Source organism: Lissotriton vulgaris, chromosome 2_1 (assembly GCF_964263255.1).
Source record: "Lissotriton vulgaris chromosome 2_1, aLisVul1.2, whole genome shotgun sequence".
NCBI lineage: Eukaryota > Metazoa > Chordata > Amphibia > Caudata > Salamandridae > Lissotriton > Lissotriton vulgaris.
Window position 1 is genome coordinate 86825951 of NC_141687.1, and position 24940 is coordinate 86850890.

At 45.9% G+C, this 24940-nt stretch overlaps 1 protein-coding gene across 1 annotated transcript in view; it reads left to right on the forward strand.

Moving 5' to 3' along the window:
- The first annotated feature begins 3253 nt into the window (after positions 1-3253).
- The window catches only part of LOC147729617 (ICOS ligand-like), a 317146-nt gene continuing 295459 nt past the window's right edge, over positions 3254-24940 (forward strand). The window contains exon 1 of the mRNA XM_086954497.1: positions 3254-3925. Coding sequence (XP_086810623.1) covers positions 3906-3925 — 20 coding nt within the window. The 5' untranslated portion in view covers positions 3254-3905. The remainder of the gene's footprint in view (positions 3926-24940) is intronic.

A 24940-nucleotide genomic window follows, 5' to 3' on the forward strand; every position in this document is an offset into this window, starting at 1 on the left:
TGTCCATCTTTCACTCCAGCCCCCCCTGTCTCTGTTTCTATTCTTGTGATTTGTTTGTTATTTTTCTTCCCATTACACATCATATTTCCATTGTTGATATTTAGGAGTGTTTTGGAAACCGGTGGTCTTGAGTTATCCCCTTCAATGCTGATGACAGAACGGTTCCGTCATCAGCATCGGCTGAGCTGTGCTGATGACGGAACCGTTACGTCATGACTCCACCCGCGCAAGGCGGAGTCAGCATGGGCGGGGAATTCGCGCCGCACGGATGCGGTTAAAGGCAAAGGAAAAATAAACAACAATTTAACAACAAATGATGCTTTAAGCTAAACTGAGTTCCGAATGGCATCCACCCCCACTTATGCTGCCAAAATGGGGGGCTCCCGACGCTTCTGATGAGGAATGCTGAAGAGAAACAAAAACAGCTCATAATGTCTGCTCTTCGGCCATGCACCCAAAAATAGCAAAAATATCCCTGTTGCTGCTGCGCTTTTAAAGACAAGCTGGAAGGAATAGGGAGTAACACAATATGGGGGAGGCGTCCTGGCATTGGAGGGGGTTATGTGCACACAAGGGATAGAGCTAGAAAACACATGCACTCTAGTGGACTAATGGAGTTATTATTAATATTATTGCAACTTGAAGAGCCCACTGCTATCTCGGACAGAGGTGTCCCGGCGCTAACAGCGGGTGCAGAGTGGTAGCGCCTGGTGGGGGTGTCTCTAAGGTAGGCCAAAAAGCCAGGTCTTAAGAGTCTTCCTAAATAAAAGTTCTGAGTTGGCCTTTCGAAGGTGCTCAGGCATGGAGTTCTAGAGAGAGGCGGTTTTAAGAGCAAACGATCGACCACCCAATCTGGCTTTTTTGAAGCGGGCGATGAAACCCTGGACAATCCTAAAAACTTCTTTGGCAGAATTGCCAGAGGTTATAATTTGATCAGCCAAGAAGCCCTTAATAGTGTGGCGTTTGACTTTATTGATTTTTTTAGTGCTGCTCTGTAAGCGCTCTTAGTCTCAATGTCATATGTTTTTCGCCATGTCCGCTCCAGCTTCTTACAGAGAGTTTTCTCCATATGGAGTTCAGCTGAAACCCAGGGGCGGAGGGTTTGTTTCTGGTTATTTTCATATTTTTAATCGGGGCTATTTTGTCAAGGGCTGCAGTAACCCAACAGTTGAAAGAGAAGGCATCACAGCTCGGTTCCCCTGTTATGTTATGTTATGTTATGTTATGTTATGTTATGTTAGCTGTTTTTGTACCGCGCACAGCTGCCCCAGCAAAGGGGCGTCCTGGCGCCAGGAAAGGTATACACAACATCGCAACAGAGAGGTATTAGATAGTGCTGGTTCCATAGATTCCAGTGAAACTTTCCTCCAATTCTTTCCATCTTCATATTTGGCTCTCGCTGGATCCTTGTGGCAGGGACCGGCGAGATTAAATGGTGATCTGACCATGTAAGAGGGATAAGGTCTTCCACTTTGAAAGTCGAGACATTAGTGAAGATCAGGTCAAGCAGATGGCCAGCTTTATGAGTGGGAGGAACAACCTTTTGGGGAAGGCTTAATCCCTTTAAGGAGTCGGACAACCGAGAAGCCAGGAGGCAGCTATCATTGTCCATGTGGACATTGAAGTCACCCAGGACAATAAGCTTTGCGTGTCTCAGTGAAAGATCCGCGATCAGATCGCAAATCTCCAGCAGATCAGAGGGGTCAGTGTCCAAGGGCCTGTAGACCAGTAGTTCTGCCACAGGACTACTGGTGGGGGAGAATTTAATACTGAAGGACATTGCTTCAATTAGTCCAGTCTGATCAATTCTTTTATATGAGATCTCCCAGTGGTCTCTTAGGATCACGGCAAGCCCGCCCCCTATGCTGCTACCTTATCCGGTTAACTGTAATTATTCTATAACCTTCTGGAATGGCCAATAGTATATCAGGGTAGGAGCTTTCTCTCAGCCATGTTTCAGTAAGAAACATGAGGTCCAAAGTTTTTGATTCAAGTGTAAGTCAGATGTCATCTCTGTGTTTGGGGAGTGATCTACAATTGATTAAATGTGCATTGATATTGGGCCCAGCGGCTGGTGTGTGTGCTTTGAACGACGTTGCCGTACTATTGCCCTTACGGCCGCTTTCCTGGGTCTGTCCTTTACTAAGTGCATGCCTTACAACATGGCTCCTGTCCATCTCCCTCTAATTCCAGAGTACATGGATCAAGACTTGCTGGCAGGGTGCAACCTCCCGAGGACAGCTCAAGCAGTTGTACCTGTACCAGACAGGTCTTGTTGTAAGATCAGGACGGGCAGCATGGCTGGCGCTGGACGTGGGCCAGGCGCGGACGGGCGCAGACGGGGTTGCCTTTGGTGCGTCTTAGGCATGCCAGCGGAGCGCCCGCGGCGTGCTTCCGCTGTCCCATCCGCTTTCAATGGGAAGCGCGCGTTAAAGAAGCTCCGCCCACTCTGGCGTCAGGGTGCAGCTGAGCTGAATGTTGCTGCCAACCCCGCCCTCCACACAATCGGCAGCCTGCTGCGGTGGACCAGAGCGAGTGGCAGGTGAGAATCTATACTAACTGTGCAAAGTTAGTAATGAAAAAAAAATCTGAATGTGAGCAGTGGAAGTATACAACCAGCCAATCAAAGGATACTAAAGAAGCTACGCTCCAGTGAAGGGTCAAACACAAAGAAGGTAAGCCATCGAATAAGAAGCAAGCAAAAAAGAGTGACAACAAGGCCAACCAATAGCAAGCAATGGCCGGGCTGTAAACCCACTGTAAGATCACAATGCCTTTTGCAGCCATGCAGCCTGTGCTGTGTGGTAGGTGAGCTCTATAATCAGGCGACAGAACAAGGAAAAAAGAAAGAAATTGCAAAAGGATGCTACACAAAAGAAGAGAATGAAGGCGAGGAAGAAGGAGGGAAGGAAGGAAAGAAGGAAAGAAAAAATAAGTGATAGAAAGAAATAGAGAAGAACGAAGAAAGAAATAGAAGGGGATGAAGAGAAAACAATACAAGCAAAAGAAATAGGAGTAGGAAACAACAAAAAAGAATGAAATAAACAGAAAAATAAACAGAAAGAGGGGAAAAGGGAACAAGAAAGGAGAGGTGAAGAGGGAGGGAGAAAGCGATAGGGAAAAGGCCGAAAGATTAAAGTGTGATAAATAGAGAGAACTCTGGGAGTAGTACAAGTTCCTGAGACACCCTCTCCCGCCCCTTTCTGAAAGGCCTGGCAGCGGAATGAGGAAGAATGCGGCGGCTGCTGCACTCGAAGCATGCAGGGTAACAGGAGGCGACTGTGTGAGCAGCAGAACTGAGGAGAGACAGGCACAGAAGAGCGGCTGCACTGAGAGAGGAGACATAGAAGGGACAGACAGGAGAGACAGCAGGGAGGACAGACAATAGAAAGTGACATACACAGTGCGGGAGAGGCGGGGCAGTGCGAGAATCACACGTGAAAAAGAGGCACAGAGGAGAAAAGAGAGAGGGGAGAGCCGCAGAAGAGAGTAGTAGAGAGGCAGCCGACGCCGAGAGTAACAGAGAAGAGACGACAAAGAAAAGGAATAGAGAAGATGACAGTCTGGGAGTAGAGACAAATAAAAGAAAAGACGGAGGGCATGAAGGCTCGCTGTCACACAGGGGGAGGAGAGAGACAGACGAGAGACAAGCACAGAGAGGCACCACCGTGGAGAGAGACATAAAGCGTGACAGAGAGTTCACCGCGAGAAGAACCACTGGCAGAAGACACCGCGAGGAGAAACGGCCAAAGAGGCCGGCGCCATAGAAGAGACATCAGCAGACAGGCTGCCTCTGGAGAGCAAGCAGCATGTGTGACACGAGGAAGAGAGAGACTGCAGCGTCAGCAGCGCTCTTTCATCATCCGAGAAACCCCCGAATCTAGGAACCCGCGTGGCCCTGCAGGATGGGGGTCCCCAAGACAAGGTAGGTGATACCCCATGATTGCTCAGATTCTGACCTGCGCTACTCAAGGTCCGGGTCAGAGAGAAGCTTGTAGTTTGCTTTGTTGAGGTCTCTGGCGGTCGGTCCTCAACCTGTTGAACGTGTGCAGCGCCGAGTTTGGGACTGCACAGCACCGTGCGCGCGCGCGCTTCAAAGCCTTTTCAAAGTAGTGCAGGTGTGGGTGCCTGTAGACCCCAGTTACATGGGCTGTGGGTGAGGGGAGACCTCATCATAGCGCCGCTGCTGCCCATGTTGTACCTTAGTTGTGATGTGAAGCTCTGTATTAAATTTACCATCCACTATACAAAAGACAAAACGATTTGCATTGCTTATGCATTTTTTAATGCACAATGTCAATGAAAGAGTGAACACCAGGGCTCGAGTCGGGGTACCACGCGGGTGGACGGCGTCCCCCCACTTATTTTACCAGGTTTTACCAGGTGGACGCCGTCCCCCCTGCCTGCTGCCATTTCTCCATTTCAAATGTGGTGGTGGTGGTGTGCAGGCGCTAGCATATAGCAAAACAAGACCAGACAAGATAGCTACACCGGATCCCCAGGAGTGCAGTCTTCTGTTCTCAGCAGGCTCTGTCCAATGTCTGTGCTGATTGTCATCCACTAAAATGCACGTTTAATTTGTCTCGGGGAAACTCTCAATTCTGGGGCAAAAGCACACACAGCCCACATATATTGGGGCAAAAGCACACACAGCCCACATATATTGGGGCAAAAGCACACACAGCCCACATATATTGGGGCAAAAGCACACACAGCCCACATATATTGTGAGTGTTCACTGAACACTCACAATATATGTGGGCTGTGTGTGCTTTTGATTTTAAGTAGGCCTGGGTTTGAAATTCTACTCCGCTTGCAGAGTTTGCAGAGTTTTCACCAATGCACGCTCTGCCTATCACGTGGAGTTCCGAAAAACACAGCAGTGTATTCATAGCTTCCGCGTGTAAAGTTACGTTGGTGAGCGCGAGTGAGGAAAATCTCACTCCAGACCACCTCCCGGCGAGATTTCTCAATGCAGGCGGTCGCGGACAGACGGTCGCTACCACTCGCGTTGAGAAACCTTCCGTTTGCGTTGAGTAAGGTGCCCCTCGAGTAGGGCATCTATTTGAGTGGCGCAAATAGCAGCACCCTCTTGCGCTGCATGTGTTGCAGTTCACGCTGATTTTCCAGCCAGCGTGGGACAAACACCAGGTGCGAAAAATCAGCGTGAACAGCCCAACCGTATGCACTCCATCGCTTGCAGAACTCTGCGTAGCACGGCAGAGTTTTTGGGTCACTTCGCGGAGTTCCCGGAGTGCTGCACTCTGCGAACTCCGCCCAGGCCTAGTTTTAACAAGGGAAGCTAGCATATCTTTCAAATGGACTCAATACCTTTGTCAAAATATAAAACCCATCTGACAAAGGATGGAATGGTGGATAATTTTATATGCAGGGCCACCGAAATTATGCAGCAACAGAGCACGGATTTATAAGATAAATTATGAGGCTAAGCACAGCAAATTAAGCGTATGATGTAGCAGTCTTTTATTGACATTTCAGTAACTGTTAAAAGTGTCCAGGCAAAGCTGTGCCACATTAGTACCATCTGAGCACCTGAATATAGCAATCTCTAATTAAAACGTGATGGGTTAAACTTTACAAAAGAGTTGCCACTGCTGAGTTTTACAGGCAGCACTCGTTGTTTAATACCTTTTGATTCGTTTGAGCAGGAAACAAAATCTCTTTTGGGTGAACTCTTCAAGTTATGCAGTAGATGGAGCATTGTGTGGCAAGTAAGACAAATCATAATCCCAGTGGCTTTGATTACATGCACGGGGCCAATTACCAAACTTCTGGGATGAAAAATAAAACTTATGTTTTTGACTTTTTTACCTTTTTTATTGTGGGCAATCAAGGGTTAAATGGCTGAGAGAGGCTCAGAGAGCCTTTCAATTGCAGATGCCACTTGTATGGGCTGAAATCAATACTCCTGAGATGGACACAGTGGGGGATAAAAAGATGTTGTACAGAACGTCATGATCGTGAGGGCCACCAGTGATTGGGTACATATATAGCGCGTAGAAGTAGTCTAAAGCTCCCCCCCCCCCACCCCCTTGTAACGCCCCCAACTCCCGCCAAACCCCTCAGTGGTGCCAAATAGGAAATCGACCTTAAGTCTCGCGAGATGTAACACCTCAAAGCCCCGTGGGAGGAATTTCTGCGCCGGAGAGGACCAGATTACAGGCTCCGATTAGAGTTAAACATTTACAGACACTTGATAATAATTGGTATTCGGTGATAAACTATTAGAGCGGGTGATTGGGTCTTGTTTTAGTTTGTTCAGACGTCAATTAATTTACAATACTGCTGCTTGCTTTTATTCCTCTTAAATGTTTCACTTGGAAGCGCCTCGAAACTGTTATTTGGGGACGAGAGAAAAAGCAACCATGTTGGGTGGGGTGGGCATGTTGGGTGGGGTGGGCGTGGTGGGTGGGGTTAAAAAATGTAGATTATGTAGACGCCTCAGAAAGAACCAAGTGGGGGGATCAAAGTGCAAAATCCTTGATGGCGGCGCCTCCAGAGGGAAGCTTGGGGAGGGGTGGCCATGCCATGGAGTGAAGGCCAGGGGTCACAGTGTGAAAGCTGTCGAGGTATCTGATATGCGCTAGATACGTGGGTGGGAAGAGTCAATGGACGCTTAAGAGAAAACTCTGCTGAGGAAGGGGGGGGCAGGGACATCATTTCTGCGTGAAGTCTGCAGAGGTTACAGAACCACTATGTGGGGGTATTTAGAACTCAAGGAAAATTGATTCAAAGAACTTTCAGGGAAATAAATATTACCCCCTCCTACGTCCTCCTGGTCCCAATCAATACTCTGTGAGCAGGGCCCACATGCTTTTCACCGCATAAGTCCCATAGTCTTTCTTTTATGCTCATGCCCTTTGTCACCAACTTAACACAAAAGGTCCCTTCGCTCCTGCAGACCTCCTGTTTAGTTTCCTGTCTGACCTATTCAGGTAAGATCCATGCATTTCTAAGGGGCATATGTAGGGCCTTTGCGAATTACGGCATTTCGCAAACGGCGTTTTGGTATGTAGGTGCCACATAGCAAAATAAGGAATCGCAAAAATTGCGATTCCCTATTTTGCTCAAGCATTTAAGGAATTGCAATTTTGCTATGTAGGGGTGCCTTTTAAATTGCGATTTTGGCTTAAGGAATCGCAAAACACCACCTACTCCTTGTAGATGGTATTTTGCGATTTCCTGTCAAAATGCATATTTTTTAAAAATTCAAAGTGCCATGTGGCGCACAGACATGCCTATAGGGCATGTATGTACGTCACATGTACTTACAGGCACATTCAAGGGGTGCAACAGGTGTCCTTTGGATACCCTGGCACCCTTGGAATTGCGATTCTCAAATTGCGATTTTCTCACAGAAAATCGCAATTTGAGAATGTATCCCCATTCATTCCTATGGGCCTCTTGGCCCATAGGAATGAATGGGACACTCATTCCTCAATTGTGATTCGCAATTTGCTAATCGCAATTAAGGCATTTTAGGGATTCGCAAAAAAATTGTGAATTATTACCTACATTCCATTTTGCAATTCTCAAATAGCGATTCCTTAAAAATCACTATTTGAGAATCGCAAAATGTAAATTACCTACATATTCCCCTTAGTCCTGTTTTTTAGCAGCCTTGGATGGGTCTCCCATTATATCCTAAATCATAGGCTGCATGACACTGGAGTCTTTGGCAAAGCGCTCAGATGGTTTGTTGATTTTTTAAAAGACTGTATTCAGACTACCTGTCTGAACCCCTCTAGACCTCCAACCATGCCGGTCGGGAAAGGGGAGGGGTCCATGCTGAGCCCACTTTATTTAACATCTATGTTGCCCCTCTGACACAAATCGTTTAGATATTTACACTATATCTTATGCTGATGACACGCAGTTGGTCATCTCCTTTGGTCCTGATCTGAATGGCGTGATAACACGTTTTTCTGACCACAGGAGGAAGAATGTCTCTTGGATGCCCTGCAACTAAATGGAGAAAAAAATGAACTACTTCTATTTGGTAAAGAAAACTCAACTCCTGTAGAAGTCCGGCTGGTGGCCACCAGAGCTGGGACTTGCCCCTTACTCAAAACAAGTAGTTAAAATATTGGTGTTAAGTTAAACACTTCTGTATGAAAAAACACTACTCAATCCTATGTTGAACTTGTTTAGCCTCCATGCGGTTATTGAAAAAAGTATTCCCTTGGATCCCCCCTGCCTCTAGGAAAAGCCTAGTTCAAGCATTAGTCACAAGTCGTCTTGACTATGGTAATGCTTTACTCCCAGGTGCAAATGAAACATTACTGTCCAAATTGCAGGTAGTGCAATATAAAGCAGGCAGACTTTTGTGCAACCTTCCGTATGGCTCTCCTTCTGCTTTTATATTACTCTCTGCCTTGGCTTCCTATTAGGAAAAGGCACATTTTTGAGATATGTTGCCTTACTCTTAAGTCCTTGAATGGTAATGCCCCGATGTACTTACATCAGAGGTTTCATACTATCTCCCCACCAGACTACTGCAAACCACTAGCAAAGTCTTACTTCAAATCCCACTGATTCACACCTACAGATTTGGCGGGAGGTCATTCTCCTATCTGCCCCCCTCTACTGGAATAAACTTTCACTACAAATTTGTTTGTGTACTGAACTGGCAAAGTTAAAAAAAAACTCCTAAAAACTTGGCTGTTTTAGTTAGCTCCTCTGAAACTGTACTTCAGCAAAGCGCTGAGATATTCCTTTGGGGATGATTCGCTGCGCTATACCAAATAATATCAGCATAACATAACATAACAAATGACATGTTTACCGGTTGTTGGACTTTGTTCTTTCTGCAGGGTCATCAGCAGACTTTTTCCCTTTCCTTTTCGTTTTTTTAGCCAATCTGGTTTTTTTTTGGGCATTGGGACTTTGTGCACTATACCACAACTAATCAGTGTTAAAGTGCTCCAGTTCTCTACTGGGACATAATAGGCTCCGAAAGACCTGAACCAGCACCCAGATCCAGCTGGAGCAAGCCCCTCACCACCCAAGTGGAGCCCCTTAGGTCCTGGGCCCTTGGTGTGGCCTCAGTGAAGCTGATTTGAAGTTTTTGGGCTCTTCACAACCGCAAATAGGCCCATTGGCATAGCTCGAACTGCCCCCCAATGCAAAGTTCCATCTCAGGACCTTTCACACTACAGAATTGACTGCTCATGTGGAGCTCCGGCCGGACCGTCCCCAATGCCAACAGGATCTTTGTACTACAGCGACACCCATCCGTGATGACAGTCCTGCACTTTAAGCTAAAACAACGACTATCTGTGACCCTTCCCTGCTCCTCGTGGCCCCCTCCACCAACAGGTCTCTATTCACTGGACTGAGAAGGTAATTTTTCAGCGGGGCATACCTAGTCCCTGTATCTGACCGGCGCTCCATCTCGGTCGACCTGAACTTGTGACTTTATTCCGGTCATGCACGGCCAGATAGCCACGAGTGGCACTCTTGGCTTTTTGGCTCCATTTTCACTTACATTTTTAAAGATTCATAACTCCAAATCTACTGATTGGATGTTTGTTGCTTTGGTGTCAAATTATTTATTAAAGCTTCTTTATATTCCTTAATTGATGAGTGGGTTTTTCTTGTGTTTTGTTGCCCCTTTATTACTGTTTGAAGTGTTGCATAAATACTTTTCATATTGCCTCTGAGTTATGCCTGACTGCTCTGTGCCAAGTTATCGGAGGTTTGACACAGGTAAGCGTGTGCCTCATCCTGACGTGGATTGGGGTTGCTGTTTGAGTACAGTTTCACCTCTTTAACTAGTAACCCAATTTCTCACACCGGGTCTCTGAGCAGATGGTATTCTTATGCTCATCAGTCCGGCACGCTCCCTGCTCATGTGCTGGGATGGGGCAAGGAGCAGTCTATGTGGTGCAGGTTGGCCGTTTAGTAGCCGTTGTTTGGTTTCCTAAGTCTGATGGAGTGCACTCGCCACCTGTGTCCTGTCAGGAAGACTACACTTAGGGGCTAATTAGGATGACGGACAGACTGGAGTCCGTCCACCATCCTGGTGTGAACTGGGACCGTCCGCCATGCAAACTGCGGTCCCGCGCACCAAATCAGGATGTGACGGCCACCATGGCGGACGCATCCTGCATTTTAACATTGCGGCGGGTGCTGCTGACAGCATGTCCTGAATTTCACAGCACCATGCCGTGACTGCCACGTTGTGCTGTTAAATGTTGGTGGGGTACCATGGGTACCCCCCAAGTGCAGCCTCGCCTCCCCCAACAAAAGGGAGGCCCGCAACGGGCCCCCAAACCCAATCCCCACTAGCCTTACCATGGCGGTTCCACCGCCATGGAAAGGCTGTGTATAGCCAACATCGTAATTTGGTGGATGGTGCCTGCTAGGCACCGCCGCCATATTACTGATGAAGACCGCTCTGCCAGGCAATCCTAAGGATTGCCTGTTGTGGTCTTGTGGCGGACGGTCATTTTGACCGCCACAGTTGCAATGAGATTTCCCCGCCATCCTACTTTAGGACAGACCGACTGCCACTGCAGGGCTGGCGGTGGCGGTCCTTCCGCAATCCTCTTGAGCCCCTTAGTGTTCTGCAAGCCAGATCTTGTATTTAGCGTGATTTTCCACCCAAGCACCCTAATAAAAACTGGGAGTTACTGCTATAGCACAACTCTGACTGTCTGAGATGGAAGGGAGAAAGAGGTTTCAGAAGCAATGCAACATGGAGGAACAGGAAAAGGAGGATGAAGTCCTCCAGATTTCCAGAACTGACCTCCAGCAGTTGCTAAAAACAAGAAGTGGATGTTACAATGAATGAACCCCAGAGAAAAAGACAAAGATTTGAGCCTGATGATGAGTAGGACAGTTGCCCAAAAGAAAATATGTCCAAGCAAAAACCTACAGAATATGCTTATGCATTTAGGATTTTAGAATTCAAAACAGTTAAACCGCCACTTGTGGTTATCTAGTTGTGTGGGACAAGGTGCAAGTCCCAAGTTCAGACCGACCGTGATAGAGCATGGCCAGATGCAGGGACTAGGTAACTCCAGCTGAAAAAGTTACCTTCTCGAGTGTAACTCGAAAAGTTCCGTTCAAGGTGGAGAGGGCACAGAGAGCAGGGAGAGCACTGTGTATGGTCATCGCTGTAGAGTGAAGGGCAGGCCAGGCGTTACAGATGGTAGTCACTGTAGCACGAATTCCCTGTCGGGTGACACGGACGGTAGTTGTTGGAAATTTGCGTTAGCAGTCACCGCAAGCTGTCGATGCTGTGGTGTGAACTGCAGATTTCACATCTGCTGGTCTGAGCTTACAATCGCTTTAACGCAAAGAGTCAGGTTCGCCGGAGCTTTGCATTAGTGGTTGGTGTGGGCAGTTGTGACTATCTCCATCTAAGGAGACCTACCGGACTCACCTGTAAGTCGACATGTACAGTGTATTTTCAAGTGGCCCCGTTCGTCTTTGCACCCCAGTTTTCAAGACCCACAGCACTCTGCTCCAACCCGATCCGCTCCTGAGCATCTCCAGCTTTAACTTTTGACCTGGTCCCGACATCGACTTAAAACAAGAAGGGGAACTCCATGAAAGCACTGCCTGATTTTCTATGTAATTTTCTATTTCTTCTCATTGATTCCTATGGTGCTGAATTTCACGCAAATGTGATATATTTTCTCACTCTAAACATTTTTAACTCGAAAAGTACTTACCTTCGAACTGTGGTCTCTCTTGCTCTCCAAAAAGACTTTATTTTTTGGAAATTAATTCTTGAGTGTGTGTCTCATTTATTGCCTCAGTGAGTGCAACAATGCTTAGCACTACCCTGTAATAAGCCTAAGTACTCGCCCACACTACCGCATTAGAATTATCTCCTTTCACCTTTGTGTACCACTTGGGTAATCTCTGGCCTTTCTGCACTGTGTAGTTCTTTTTAGTACACAATAAAGAGAGCCACCGTCCTACACACTGCTTGTTTTATTTTTGATGTGACACAACACAGACGTTGCACTTCCTGTAACATTGTGTGTAGATAATATGCACACATACTTATTAAGGCGGGTCAATGCCCTCACTGCCAGCACATGCTCCTTTAAAGCTGCTTGACTGTTCTGTTTATGGTCTCGATTACAGAGAGTTGTTTCAGGACTTTCTTATTGTGGCTGCTGAATATCTTGTTTCCTATACTTTGATGTAGCGATGACTGCCAGGCTTCTATAGCTATCCAGTGTAGCTTAATAACATACTTCTTTATTGTGTAGATTCATATATATTTTGTCAGGCTTCTTACATCGTGAAACGCACAGGTACCTTCAACATGCCAGCCCCAAACCGTGGCCTCAGCACCCAGTGTCCGTTTAGCATCACCCCCCAGAGAGGCCCAGGCTTCCTGTGTGCCATAAGCACCTTTCTTTTAATTCCTTTTCCCATTCGTGTCATTTATTTTTCACCTCCCCTCATTCGTAACCTATTTCCTATTTTCTGGTACTCCAGCGCCGCAAAGTCATACGAATGGCAAGAGCACTATGCAAATATGATCACTCATCTGTAAACAAAAAAAAAGTACAAAACATTGTCATTTACAACACCAAAAGCTCTAATTTTCCCAACTGCAAGACCGATTACATTGCAATTGCTTGTTTCTTTTGCTCTGTCACCCTATCACTCTTCCCACTTTCTCTCGGTTACTCAATTGTTCATGTTAGCACTCCCTGACTCCTCCTTTTGTGTGTCTGCATCACCCTGCTTACGCATTGCTGTACATTTTCTCCTGTCTCTCTATTTCACCATCTTCTGTCATCCTTAGATTAGAACATGCCCATCTACTGTTTTTTCCATGTCTGTACATCTTCCCTCTATATATTCTCTAACTCCTGCTTCGCTTTGTATGTATCCCATTCTCCCTACTTGCTACTCTACCTTTTCTTTGTCCTTTTGCCTCCGGCTCCCCCCCTGTTCAACTCCTCCAACTCCCCACACCCGAATCACCTGAAGATACATGCAGTGATTTAGGCTCCGAATGGATGTTGTTGCTGCTTTAAGAAAAAGACATTTAAATGTCCTCTGAGGGCAGGAACTCTGCAGCTTAGCCTGGTGTGGAGCGCAAACTGCTTCAGGTCTCCTTCACTTCTGCTGCACCACGTCCGTGCATGTCTACACAGTGCTGCGGCACATCAACTCACACTCAAGCACATATACACACACATTCATGCATGCATGTCACAGTGCCTATAAAGGTAGCAACTACTTTTCCGGCCAACAGGTAAATAGTGAATGTTTTCTGCAATTTACTCAGCCGCAGGCTAAATAGTGGAAATGTATTTACTATTTGACTGACGGCCCTGTGAATAGCTGAAAACTTTACTATTAACAGAGCCACTGACTAAATAATAGAGATTCTACACTGTTTGGCTGACAGCCGTGCAAATAGCAGAAAAACATCATTATTTACCATGCTGCTGGCTAAACCATATAGCCGTGCAAATAGCAGAAAAACTTCACTATGTGCCCGGTCACTATCTAAATAATAGAGATTCTGCCCTGTTTGGCTGGCAGTTTTTAGAAAACTTCTCCTCCCCCTTCCCCCGAGACGGCCAACATCGTGTCTTAAGGAGACCCCTTCCCCTTTGCAAATTAGTTTCCAACCCAACTCTGGGGTCATTATCTCATCAATGGTTTGCAACAGAAACTGCAGCCACAAACTATTAATACATTCCTTTCCAAAATGGAAAGAGGAAGGAAATCCCTTTCGTGAACCCTCCTATGTGCAATTCAGAAACAATTGCAAAAGTGTTTTTACTAGTCTAAAGAAATGTAAAACTCATAAAAAGGGTTTTGTACATAATGATAAGTACTTATGAGTTTACAAATCTTGAGATTTTGTGACATGAGGCGCTTAGTGCTAAAACTGGTTTAGATACAGGCATTAACTCAGAGGTCTAAAGGTCACACATGTTTGAATGTTTCCAAGTTATTTTGACAGATGTGGCATGTGCCACTCCATTGCACCATGGGGCAAAACATAGTGACTTGGGAGGACCTTTATGGAGCTGTCTCCTGTTCCACAAATGCTCCTGCTCCTTTACATTTATCTACAGATGTTACTAATAATAACAATTATTAGAGCCTTTGCAAGACCAGTTAAAGCTGTTTTTTCTTCTTAAGCTATAAACTTGCTCTCACTCGCAAAGCCACTAGGAATGAACAAGGGCCCAATGTAGGATTACCGAAAGGCTTCTTGTTATTAGAACATCTCTTTATCTGCAGCAAATCAGTGCATTCTGGAATTATTAATTCTGGTCAAGTTAAATTAAACAAATAAGTCTAAATCACCTGGAAAAATTGATTTTTAAAAGCAAAAACCAGAAATGGAAATGTTGTATCCCTGTAACATAGAGCCATCTAATATTTAGGGTAATGTTATCAAAATAGAACCCATTACATAGGGCCCTTTAGGAAATGATCAACAAAGTGTAATTGAGAGGCTTCATTCCAATTTTTATGACCTAAGTAAGAAAAACTTTGGGCCTGATTTAGAGTTTCAATTACGAAGGAGGACAATACCTCCTACGTCCTTAGGGCCCTTTGACTGCCACATTTAGGGGCACATTAGCAAGGAAGTGGCGGAGAGAGGCATTAGCCTTCTTGGCTTAACGCCTCTCTCTGCCACTTCGGAAACGCGAGGCTGCACCATATTAACAAGGATATGGTGTAGCCTCGTGTTTCCCCCTGCGATGGCGCTAGGTTTAACAACCGAAGGTGTGGACGGATGCTGTGTCACGTGCTCGGATGACAATAGGAACGGGAAGAATTATTGAGCAGCCTGGTAAAGTTTGGGATTGATAACCAAAAGGAAAAAGGGAAAGAAATAAGGGCGAATAATCCTAGACAAATATCTAATGGTTGGATGGACACGAATACAACGGAAGAAATTCTGATAAAAGATAGAGTGAACAACTAAAGAACTAAAGAGCACACAAATCTATACTTCACGTATGCTGTAAACAGCTTTTAAGAAAGACGACATAGCCAGCATAATCAATTCGTTTTCCAGCATTTGAAGCCTCAAGAATGCTGTTCTACATTGCCTAAGGCCCCACTTCTTCAGGATAGTTATTAAAAATCTTCTCTTAGCCGATTTATTGGGCGCAGAATTAAGTGGTTTCTTGACATGGATTACTGATTTGACCACCATCCACGGATGTGCAGTATCTAATCTGGAATTTGTTTCCAATTTCGAACGAAATTATCAACCCTTGACCATTGGTTGGTCTGCAAATTTTAATTATAAGCTATGTCACGCTCAAGCAAATTCAAGTCCTGATGATGACCGTACATTGACACAACGGTCGAAACGCTGTTGACGCTTTTTGTGGCCATAATTTGTTTGAAGGGCACACTATTTTTTTGTTTGTGCTGTTTCTGTTATATGTAATGTTTTTTCTGTTAAGCCACTGGTTTGGTCTATGATATGTTTGTCCTTTATATGCCAACCTTTTGTCTTGAGCGTAATGGTTCTTTTAAATAATGTTTCTAATATGTAATAAATTATAATACTGCTCTGAAATTTGTACAAACTTATTTTCAATATATGATTGTATAGGCTTCTCCTCTTCTCTCCTTCTATCCTTTCCTTTTCTTGATTCTTGTAATCTTACACAACAAGTTGTAAAACCTCTGTGACTTCTTTACCTGAACCTTTTGTTGGGTATATCGATTGTTTGTCCCTGGTTCAGGGTTGTTGGACTGCCCCTGTAGCTTTGTATAAGTTTAACAACTTAGCACCAACGCAGGCACCCTTGCACCAGAGTGCAAGGGTGTCTGTGAGCAGGGAGGTTTGTTTATGAACAGGAAGGTGTTCCTTACATGTGTGCCCCATGCAGCACACATGTAAGTTACAAAATGGCATTTAAAAAAAGGTATTTGTATGTACAGGAAAGGCCACCTTCCTGAACATAAACAAACCATGGCATTTTGCTTTTTCCATGTGTGCTGCACAAGGCAGCACACATGGAGAAAGGAAAAAAGAGGCGAAATAAAGCATTTCTCCTCTTTTCACCATCTTAAGTCCAGGATTTTCCTGGTCTTAAAATTGGCACTGCCCCCTATTACCGCAACCCTTGATAATAGGTGGCAGCGTCGAATTCAATGGGTGTTGCGGTGGAACGCCCACCGCAACACCTACTGAACGCCCACCTTCACGCTAAGTTTAGCGTGTAAGGGGCACTATTATCTAGGCAGCATTAAACCACTTAACAAGGCTTTAAGCCAGGTTAAGCTTAACGCTGCCTTGGTAATAGGGAGCTGACCCTATCACCACCACAACGTCACTTTTTGTGACGTTGTGGTGGCCATAGGGGTTTGATAATATACCCCCTGGAGTTATCCACTGGCCCTGTGGACAACTCTCGATATTGACAGGAACTGCTGTCATTGCGGTTCCTGTCTATGCATGAAACATTTGAAGTGCTGTACAGTAAGACAGGACGGCCTGCTAGCAAACTCTAAAAACTGGAGTTGGTTTTTGAAAAACAAAAAAACTAATGGTACCACACTCTGGGAGTTTTCACGGAGGGTGATGGGAGAGGTGTATGCAGCGACCAGTGCGGCTGACTCAGGAGTGTAGGGTTCACGGTTCGATCACCTGCACCAGCAGCAGCTCAGCATCATGTGACTCAGGGCAATAGCTCCCTTATTCTCCCTGATGGCACCCAGCACCTGGGTGCCCTTAGGGGTGTGCTTTGCAAATGTGGAATTATTATTATTACAGGGTCATTATTTTCCCTGTCCCTTACAGATAGGTTTTACTCTCCATAGGGTAGTACGTATAAAGTCCTTTACTTCGATGGCCCTTTGTCAGTAAATAAATTTTTGAGAAACCACAAACAAAGGAATGAGACTATAATTAGTTGAACAGAATGTCATTCGAATATGAAATCATTTCCCCATAAAATCAGAGAAAGATATATAGGCATCAACGACTCAGAAGAAAAGAAACTCAACAGAGATTTTTATTCATTGTCCCAATACAAATATTGTACGAAATAAGACACTGAATAATCAGAGAGATTTTGTTAGTTTCATGACCTACTGATCGATCATTTCACAGTTTCCCGTTTATACTGATTTTCCAAACACAGGATGTGGATCCAATATTGAGGTATCAAAACTGGTTTTGGGTGTTTCTCTTTAAAATATCTTTTTCTGACTGTCGCTCAGACACAGCCTTTGTGCTAGTTGATGGCTCTCACTGCAGTAGCAATAGTGGTGGCTCCAAACAGAAGTGTCCAAAACTCGGATACAAGGAAGCATGAGATCTGAGCACATGGCTGTCAGCAGCCTTCCTGAGTAGTTGTCAGGCACAGACAAAAGGGCAGCCCTGCTTAGAAACTTTGACACAAGAGAAACCTATGACCTATCCCTTACTTCTATTATATGTCATCTCTCAGGAAGAACTAATCAGTAGCCCATTGCTAAAAAGGACCTCACTGAATATTTTTGGATAGACTTTTCTCCATTCTTCCTCACTTTAGTCCTGGGTATCCACCCTCTATCCACAGGGATGGTATCAATATACTACCACTGTTTAGGGTAGCTGTTTATATTCTCGATCACAGCATGCAAAAACAACCCCACTGGTCCATGCACTAAGACTTTCATCACACAAGGAGTTTTACTACTATGCATCAGGGGCAGATTTACCAAGAGCTAGCATTTTCCTTGCATCAAGCAAGATGATGCAAAGCAACACAGGTACTTAAAACAGGATTTACTAAGCCATGCACTGCCACCTTGCATGGCTCTATGTGGCTTCGTAAATCCAGAGGACCACAAGGCAGCTCAAATCACTGACCTGCGTTACCTTGTGTTGAGAAGGCATTCCTACCTGTAGTGCAGCACACAGTATCCAGTGCAGGGATGGAGCAGAAATATGAATTATCTTGATAGATATGGAGCATTTCTGATCTCTCTCCGCCACGCAACGCAGCACAGCAAATTGTCTTGTTGCCAAGCGTGACTTTTTAGTAACTCTACCCCTTGCTACATACCGACCTCACATACACACACATGGAATGTCAGCACAAAGCAATGGGGGTCACTCAGAATCCCTCTTTGGGCCATCTGTGATGATCTGTCTGGAGCCTCCATCACCCCCTCTTCTGCTCATCAGAGCCTTCTTATGATTTTGGGTTTCTTGTTGCTGATTACCATATTCCATTTGCACCTTTGTCAGCCATTAACAATTTTTCCTGACTTTGTGAAACCAGTTTCTCAAACCATTTCTGCCATCCCTCACAGATCACACTCTTTTTCACCCATCCACCTTTAAACACATCTCACCCTATGCCCTCAGATCCACCCTCAGACTACTGTGCCAGTATAAAACAGTGTCTTTTATCACTCAGGAGTTAGAGTGTAACAGTCCCCCTTTTTGTTCATTTTGCATGCTCTGGTTTTTCAAGAAATACTTACCAGTTCTATACGTGGGCTGAAGAGGTTTCTAGGGGTTGGCAGTACAAGGAGCATGACTAAGACCTATTTACAAAAGGGATATCCTAATTCATGTAGCCTAGACTCACATAGGTGTCCTCATGCTTCGGGTCTTCTTCCTTCACTTCAAAGCTCTTCTGTGCCTTTAGTCATTGGTCCTCCTCCTATCCCCGTTCCAAGTCCTCCTTTCCTGGGTTGTTTTGGTTCTCCTGATCCTCATCCTGGTGCTGGTCTAACTCGTTCTGGTCACCCTGGTACCGGTTTCCTTAATCTAGGGGTCCTGGTTGTAGTCCTTCCTGACCCTGGTCTTCCTGGTCCTGCTCCTTGCTCATCCTTGAATTAGCCCTTCCTGGGCCTCCAGATACTGGTACTACTGATTCTCATCCTGATCCTGCTAGTCTCTTGGGTCCATATCTACCTAGAACTGTTGTTCTGGTTCTCCTAGGACTGGCATTCCTATTATTTCTGGTTTGGGTCTTCCTGAGTCTCATCATCCTGATTCTCCTTGCCCTCGACTTTGTGGTCCACCTGGTACCACCTCTGTCCTGGTCTTCCTTATTAGGTACTCTTGAGCTGGGCCTGGTCATTTTTGTTCCATTGGTACTTGTTGCTCTGGTTTTCCTGGTTTCGCTGCTCCTCGCCAGCCTAGTTCTAATAGTGGAGAGGTGTGGTGCAGCGACCAGGACAGCTGACTTTGGAGCCCAAGGTTCATGGTTCGACCCCCGGCTCTGGCGGCAGCTCAGCTCAGCTCAGCACCATGTGACTCTGGGCAATCACTCACTTGATTTCCATGACGCCCCCGAGCACCTTGAGACCCGTAAGGGTGAGTTGTTCGTGCTTTACAAATACGGATTTACATATTTTTTTACCCCAGTTCCTAGTTCCCCTGCTCCTCTTGGGACTTCAAGCCCTGACCCCTTGGTCCTCCTAGCCCTGTTTGTCTAGTTTTTTCCTATTCCCTCTTGTTCAGGTCATCCTGTTCCTAGCTGTTCTTAGCCACTCAGCTTAATAATCATGGCTCCCGTCACCTGGCCTTCCTTGTCGTGGTTCTCCTTTTCCTCCTCATCCTGGTCCTGCTTGTCCTGGTATGCCAGGTCCTGGTGCTCTGGGTCTCTGTGAATTGAGCTTCATTTTCCCCTTCATTTTTGTGCCACTGGTCCTTTTAGCTCTTGCCCTGTTGGCTCCCGTTGCCTGGCCATCTCCTCTTTATTCTTTGGATCCTGTTCCCCTAGTCTTCCTGTCTCTCAGTCTGGTTTACTTAGTAATGCTCCTCCTATTAATGGTTTCACAGTCTATGTTCTCTTCCCGGTTTTGTGCCCACTAGGCTTGATCCCTTTGTTTCTGCTACTCCTTGTTTTGGTCTTTGTATGTCTAATCCTCTAGGTTCTGGTCCTTCTGGTCATCCTATCCTTTCAGGCCTCCATCTCCTAGCTCTTACTTTTCTTTCCTGATCCTCTCAACCCTCGTCCATTTAAACTAGTCCTTCTGATACTTCTCACCCTGCTTATCTGATTCTCAGTACATCAGTTCCTGGTCCTGCTGGATGTACGTTGTTACAACGCAAGCTTTAACCACGCATGCTGTTACAACGCATGTTTTACAACGCAAACCTTTACAACGCATTGCTTTGTGGGTGCTGGATAGTGAATAGTTTAATTTACTATTCCAACTCCAGTCCCCGTGGACACTAGGGAAGGTGTTGGATAGTAAATTAAAACTATTCCCTATCCTAGAGCGCCCCCCAGTGTAATGCGTTGTAATGGTTTTCGTTGTAAAGCCTGCTTTGTAAAAGCACTGCGTGGTAAGTTGCATCGTAAAGGATGTTCCCCGGTCCTGCTGGTCCCCTCAGTCTACCTGGCCTCTTGTATCCTTGTCCTTTTAGGCCTTGCCCTCCTAGCTCCTCTCTTTCTGCGTTGGATCATTCTTGTCCTCCTGGCCGTGTCCTCATAGTCCTTCTGGCACTGCACCGAATGGTCTGGGCCTTCTTAGTCCAGGTTCTCTTTGTTTGAGTCCTTCTGGGCCTTGTCTTTGTGGACCTGGTCCTCCTGGACATCCAGATTCAATCCCTTTAATCATCCTCTGGCTGTTCTGGTCCTCCTGATGTTCTTCGCCCTGGTCCTGCTATACCCAGGTCCTGGTCCTTCTCCTTCACTTGGTACTCTGTGCCTGAGTTCTATGATCATGGCTCCCTGGCACTCCTAGGCCTGTTCTGGGTCCTATTGGTGCTGTTCCTTCTAGTCCTCCTTGCTCTAGTCCTCCTCAATCTGGTCCTCTTGGTATTCTTGGTGCTGACCCCTCATCTTCCTTGCTTTTCTGGTTCCCGGTCGTATTGGCCTGGATCCTATTTTCCTGGATCTGATCCTAACCCTCTTGGCCCTGGCTTTCCTGCTGCTTGACTCGTTCTGCTACACAAACTCGTCATGCTTCTCCTTTAGCTGGTTCTTCTGGGCCTGTCCATCCTGCTGCTCATCTTCCTGGCCATCCTATTCCTAGCACTGTATTCGGACCGCCAGGCTGTGATTATCCTGGTCCTGATGTCCTTGCTACTTATCTACCTGATCCTCCTCACCCTTGTCCCAGGACTCAAGGTCCTGATCCTCTTTGCCCTTACCTTCCTGGTCCCCTTAGTTCTTTGTTTCCTGGTCCTTTTAGAACTATTCCTTCTGACTCTTACTGCCTGTATCTATGGTCTTAGCTATCTGGAATGCCTGGCCAAGATCATGCTATTCTTGTTTGTCATAGTTCCTTGTCCTTCTCATGATTCTGTGCCCATTGTCCCTGGTCCTCTGGTACTTTTTCTTATAGTTTGGGTTCTCATGGACCTAGCTGCCTTGGACCGGTATACAACCTTTACCACGCATTTTTTACCACGCAATACCTTTACCACGCATCTATTACAACGCGGGATCCATTACAACGAACTACCTTTACAACGCATGGCATTACATCGCAGATGCTATTACAACGCATGCCATTACAACGTAAGTATAGGTAAGTTTATCTTTTTTAAGACATTTATTTAAATTGGGTTTTGGGGTACATGGGTATTTTTATGTTTCAGGGCTAGGTTTGGGTTTTGGGGTACATGGGTATTTTTAGGGTTCAGGGCTAGGTTTGGGTTTTGGGGTACAGGGGTAATTTTAGGTTTCAGGGCTAGGTTTGGGTTTTGGGGTACAGGGGTATTTTTAGGTTTCAGGGCTAGGTTTGAGTTTTGGGGTACAGGGGTATTTTTAGGTTTCAGGGCTAGGTTTGGGTTTTGGGGTACAGGGGTATTTTTAGGTTTCAGGGCTAGGTTTGAGTTTTGGGGTACAGGGGTATTTTTAGGTTTTAGGACTAGGTTTGGGTTTTGGGGTACAGGGGTATTTTTAGGGTTCAGGGCTAGGTTTGGGTTTTGGTGTACAGGGGTATTTTTAGGTTTCAGGGCTAGGTTTGGGTTTTGGGGTACAGGGGTATTTTTAGGGTTCAGGGCTAGGTTTGGGTTTTGGGGTACAGGGGTAGCTTTAGTGATTAGGGATAGGTTTGGGGTACAGGGGTAAGGGAGTATTTTATGGGATCTTTTTAAAAAAAATTACTTTTAATAAAATAAATTAATTAAATAATTATCATTTACAATTTTTCAAAAAATGATATACTTACATATACTTACGTTGTAATTGCATGCGTTGTAATAGCATCTGCGTTGTAAAAAATGCGTTGTAAAGGTAGTTCGTTGTAATGGATCCTGCGTTGTAAAAATTGTGTGGTAAAGGTCATTGTTGTAAAAGTTCCCGTTGTAACGTCATACATCCCCCTGGACCTGACCCACCTGCTATCTTAGTCTTGGTCTTGGTTGCCCTGGTCCTTCTTGTCCTATTGTATTTGTTATCATAAACTTTAACTTTTGGCCATCATGGCCTTCTTGATTTCCCCAGTCTTGTCTCATCTTCCCTTGTTCCTTTTAGTTCCTCTTGGTTCTAGCCCTGGTTCTACTCACCGTCTACCTCCTAGCCCTGGTATTGCAGGTACAGGTCCATCTTGATTCTTGTGTCCTGGTGCTTTTAGCCTTTGTTCTCCTGGTGTGGGTTATCCTTGTTCGCCTGGGTCTAGTCCTTCTCCATTTTGTCCTAATGGTAATGCAGTCACTGATCCAGGCCCTGTTCATCCAGGTTGTTCTTGTTCACATCCTCCTGAGCCTGATCATGTTGGTCCTGGTCCTCCTGCCCACCACTGTCTATTCCACTTCATCTCCCAGATTCTGGTTGGCCTTCTTACCTCAGATCCTCCTCACTCTGGTCCTGCTGCTTGTAATGATTGCTCTGCCCAACTTTTAATCCGAGCCTTGGTTCCCTAGGTCCCGATGTTCATGACTTTCTTAGCCCTGTTACTGGTACTCCTGATCATGATCTACCTAGTCCTCTTGCTCTGGTCTTCTGTGTGCCCTTGGTACTGTCCCACCCTGATCTTTTGAAACTCTGCCCTGCTTAACCTAGTATCCTGGACATGCTGGCCATTGTTCCACAGGTCCTGATCTTCTCAGACTTTCTAAATCTGGTCCTAATCCTCCTCGCCTTGTCCTCATGCTCCTTGCCCTCATGGCTCTGCAATAAATTGTCTTGTCACAGACCACCCTAGCCTTTCCTAGTTCTGATGTTCCTTGACCTCAGGTTTGTGCTTGTCTAATAACTTCCTGGCACTGTACTTACTGGTCTTGGTTTGATTGGGCGTTATTCCCATGAACTCATGCCCCTAGTCATTTGGATTTTGGGTCTCTTATGTCATAGGCTCCTAGTCCTGGACCTTTTCATCCACCTCACCCTAATTCTTGTCCATCAGTCTTCCTGGTCCGGCTCCCCTGGTTTATCTAGTCCCCTCATTTGCCTGTTCCTAATCGTTCTGATCCAGGTCCTCTTGGTCCAGGTAGTCCTGATCTTAGTCCTGGTACTCCTTTGTTTGACCCTCATGTATCGGGTCTTCTGATGCTAGTTCCATTGGCCTTGGTTTCCCTAGCCCTCCTATTTCACAGTTCTTCTGCCTCATCCTACTCCTACTAGTCCTCCTGGTTTGCCTATTCTACCTAGTTCTTATCCATATGACCATGGACCCGTCTATCATGGTTCTTCTAGTAATGATTGTATTGGGTCTGGTCTTCCTCATCCCTCTGGCACTGGTCAAACTAGTTCCTATGCGGTGTGTCACCCTGGTTCATGTAGTAATTGTCATCCTGGTTTAGGATTCCCTTGATTCTGACACTCCTGGACCTTCTGATCCTGGTCCCACTTGGCCTTGACTTTCTCATCCTTTACAGGTCCCTGGTCATTCTAATCTAGAGTCTCTAGGCCCTGCTAGCCCTGGTCCTTTCTGGCTGTGGTCTCTCTGGTCCTAGTCCATTCGCTTGTGGCCCCTTGGTCCTCCTTGATCTGTTGCCTGTGGTCTTGGCCTTCCTGGCTCTGGACCTTCTTTCAATTGGTCTCATGGTACTGGCCCTCTTTTGCCTGTGCAATTGGTTCTGCTACTCCTGGCTCCTGGCTGTCCTTATTCCTCTGGTCTTGGTCGGTGCGCACAGACCCTCATAGCCCTTTTTGTTGTCATGGTCCAAGTCCTACTGTTCTTTCTATTTCTGGTCCTTCTGTTCCTTCGGACTCTTGTCCACTGGGCCCAGATACCCTTGTTCACCATGCTCCTGGCCTTCCTCTTCCTGGTCGCAGTAACCTTAGTTCTGTTTTCATTGTCCTGTCCCTCATCATCTATTTGTTCCTGGTCCCCTCTGACATTGGTAACCCTGCTCCTCATAGATTATGTTTCCGTGGGCCTGGTTCTTCTTGGCCTGGTCCTCGTGGCTTTGGTCATCCCAGCCCTCCTAGTGGTCCATCTCTTGACCCTTATTTTCCTACTTTTGCTGCTCTTCCTCCAACTGCTTCCTACCCCAGCACCCCCTTCACAATGACTTTAGTCAGGTACATCCTCCAAGCCTGTCACACAGATTATTTTTTCTTGGCTTAAAGATTTCTTTTTCTGAGACAGCACGGTCAAGAACAGTAACGAGAGCCCAGAAGAGACGGTACCTCACCCACTACAAACACTACTGAGCTTGTTGAAAATCAAAACTACCATTCCCAAGATGCATTGTGTAGGTGACTAAAATATCTGTGTAGCTGAAGATGCTGCTTACGACATTGGACTAATAAGCATCAATGCCCCAAACCTACTCAGTTGTGTGAATAGTATGAACAAGTGTGTTTACTGACAGACAACAGAGTGAACTCCTCCCGTGAGGTACCCAGATGTATTACTTACCTGTCTCCTGCCCCATTACCGTGTCACACTCAATTTGCCCCCAAACACTAATGACCTACTGTATGTGTCCCTCCCTCTGTTTGCCTCTGCTTGTTGACCTCCGCACAACCCCCCCTTAAATAGAAGCCCAACGCTAGCACAAGGCCTTCCATAAGAAGCCCAAAAAGAGTCCAGCCCTCAAAAACCA